General features: G+C 47.7%; 1 protein-coding gene across 1 annotated transcript in view; it reads left to right on the top strand.

Annotated features, from left to right (window-relative positions):
• Window positions 1–348, top strand: part of LOC106123287 (protein turtle-like) — a 5,935-nt gene extending 5,587 nt beyond the window's left edge. Inside the window, exon 8 of the mRNA XM_013319530.1 lies at window positions 119–348. Coding sequence (XP_013174984.1) covers window positions 119–348 — 230 coding nt within the window. The remainder of the gene's footprint in view (window positions 1–118) is intronic.
• Window positions 349–2,418: the final 2,070 nt, after the last annotated feature.

Genomic DNA, 2,418 nt, shown 5'->3' with positions numbered 1-2,418 from the left:
AGGAGAGGTGGCTAAGTAAAAAACACATAATTATTATACGAGCCCCTCCTCACGATGTGGGCTCACGCGCTCCTAAGCAACAAAATATATAATACAATATTGTACTTGAATGTTATAGTGAGTGAAGTGGAAGAGGGCGCGGAGTATGTGGCGCGCGTGTGGTGCGCGAGCGGCGCGCGCGGCGGCGCGGAGCTGCGAGTCCCGCAGTACGCACGGTTGCGCGGCGTGGCGGCGGGCGCTGCGGCCGCGGCGCTACTGCTGGCGGCCGCAGCGGGCGCGCTGTGGGCCGCCCGACACCGCCTGCGCCGCACTCCCCGCACCCCCCACGCCCGCCGCGACAAGCGCTGATCCCCCGCGTTTGCTACCTCAGCGCCCGCTGCGTTCACCTGTCATCGATAACCCCTTGTTGTTGATTTGATCATGAATAGGCCAGCATCTACACGATGAAAATAAAAATGATGTCCAATTTTGATCTTTAGCAAACCACGGAAATCAAACACGATAAGCAGCTACTTGTTTCATACCACACGTTGTTCACTCGAAGGGCGATGATGCCGAACCCGAAGCCCGGACATTGACGCTGTAACCCGGAGAGGCAGAGGCCGGGCGCCGCGCGATTGGACCGCGGCACGCGTGCCTCTGTCCACGCAAAACACGACGTTCACGAACAATTTATTTATGACAACATTGTCTACATAGTCTAATGATAAGTTTAGTTGAGTGAAAGATAACTATGTAAATAAATAATGAAATTGCTTTAATTTAGAACATTTTTTTTTATTTTTTTTTATTTGGTCATCACTAATTAATGTTACTTTAAAAATATTTAAATAAACACAAGATTTTCTTCGTTTACAAGTCACTTTAAGATGTAAAGTTTAACTTTGTGTAGAATCGCCATTTTTTTTTTTTTTTTTTTTTAAATAAGAAATGTTTCAATCTTTAGCCATTTATAATAAAAACTATAATTTGTTACAATGAGACCATCTGTTCAAGGAGACAGATACTGTAAATAAAAATTATTTGTTAACAAAGACAACCAAAATTGTAATAATTTTCTCCTGTTGTTAAATTAAAAACATTAAAAATAAAGTATGTTTAATTTTGCTTTAATCTAAACTGAAAAATTTGATATGATCTTTTGCACTGTTTTCATAGAAAACAGAAGTTAATATATATATATTACTTACAATATCATTTTATTGAACTCTATTCGCGACAACAAATGGAATCACGAAATCGCTGTTAACTCATTTCAATTGTCCCCCTTATTTTTTTTTTTTTTCATAACTAAAAAGGCAAAGGTCTTAGTGGCCAGTATGCCACCTGTTTGATAAAACACAAACTCCTTGTCTACCAAAGAAACGGAATGCATAATAGACCTGCTGATTGAGAAAATTTAGCTGCACCACCGAGCGGTTTCCACTTTGCCCCCTAGAGAACAGCGGTGGTCATTGGAAATTTCCACGTCCATGAGCTAATATTGAATAATATTAAAAGTTTTTTTTTTTTTTTTTTATAGTGGGGAAATGCGTTACGCATACCACCGCGCCCTAAGAGGGGAGCCGGAAGCCTACCGACTAAAACCCCACTGTTTCCCTAGTCTCACCGAGCACCGGGACGCGGGCACACTATGCGTACTCATCACGCGGCTCGATGGTGACTGGCCACGACGCCTCATCAACCACTACTTCCTCTCATTGCACGTGAAACCGGTGCGTCCTCGCTACACTTTCTGAGTGACGGACTTCCCCTTAGTCCGCCACTCTAGTACTGTTAAGGAGGGATGAGTCGGGATAAAGCCCTCCTCCTCTCCCCTCTGCGGCGGCTGCTTCTATTAGGGTCCAGGCTAGACGCCTCCCTCAGCTTCTCCGCATCCTCTTTCTGCGAGATGACCTCCTCGCAAAAGGTTTGGAGGGCCCTCCAGGCTCTGTCCGACTCCGTCATCCTCCGAACTACAGTCGGCAACGAAAGATCGCGGGCCCTAGCCCTATGGCCCGAATCCTTCCCACGACCTGGGCTACTCCCGCCGTCGCGACGATCGCGCAATCCCGGTGTGTGGCCCCACTCGCCGTCACTAGCGTGTCGTCGGCGTAGCACGTCACGTCAACGCCACGTATGAGAGAGCCCCGAAGGACCCAGTCATACCCCACGTTCCAAAGAAGGGGCCCGAGGACCGAGCCCTGCGGTACCCCACAAGTGACCACAAGCACCACCCGTTACGACCCCTGAACGACACCGTTCTCTCGGACAGGTAATCGGCCACGATGCGGATCAGGTAATTCGGTTGCCGATGATAGTGGAGGGCCTCGACGAGGCAACTCCAGGGCAAGGTGTTGAATGCGTTCGCGATGTCCAAGGACACCGCGAGAACGACTCTGGGCGACTGCCTGCTCCGTTTTTTTTTTTTTTTTTTTT

Source organism: Papilio xuthus, unplaced genomic scaffold (genome assembly GCF_000836235.2).
Source record: "Papilio xuthus unplaced genomic scaffold, Pxut_1.1 DF828952.1, whole genome shotgun sequence".
In the NCBI taxonomy this organism is placed as follows: Eukaryota; Metazoa; Arthropoda; class Insecta; order Lepidoptera; family Papilionidae; genus Papilio; species Papilio xuthus.
This window is presented reverse-complemented; position numbering and strand designations above follow the sequence as displayed.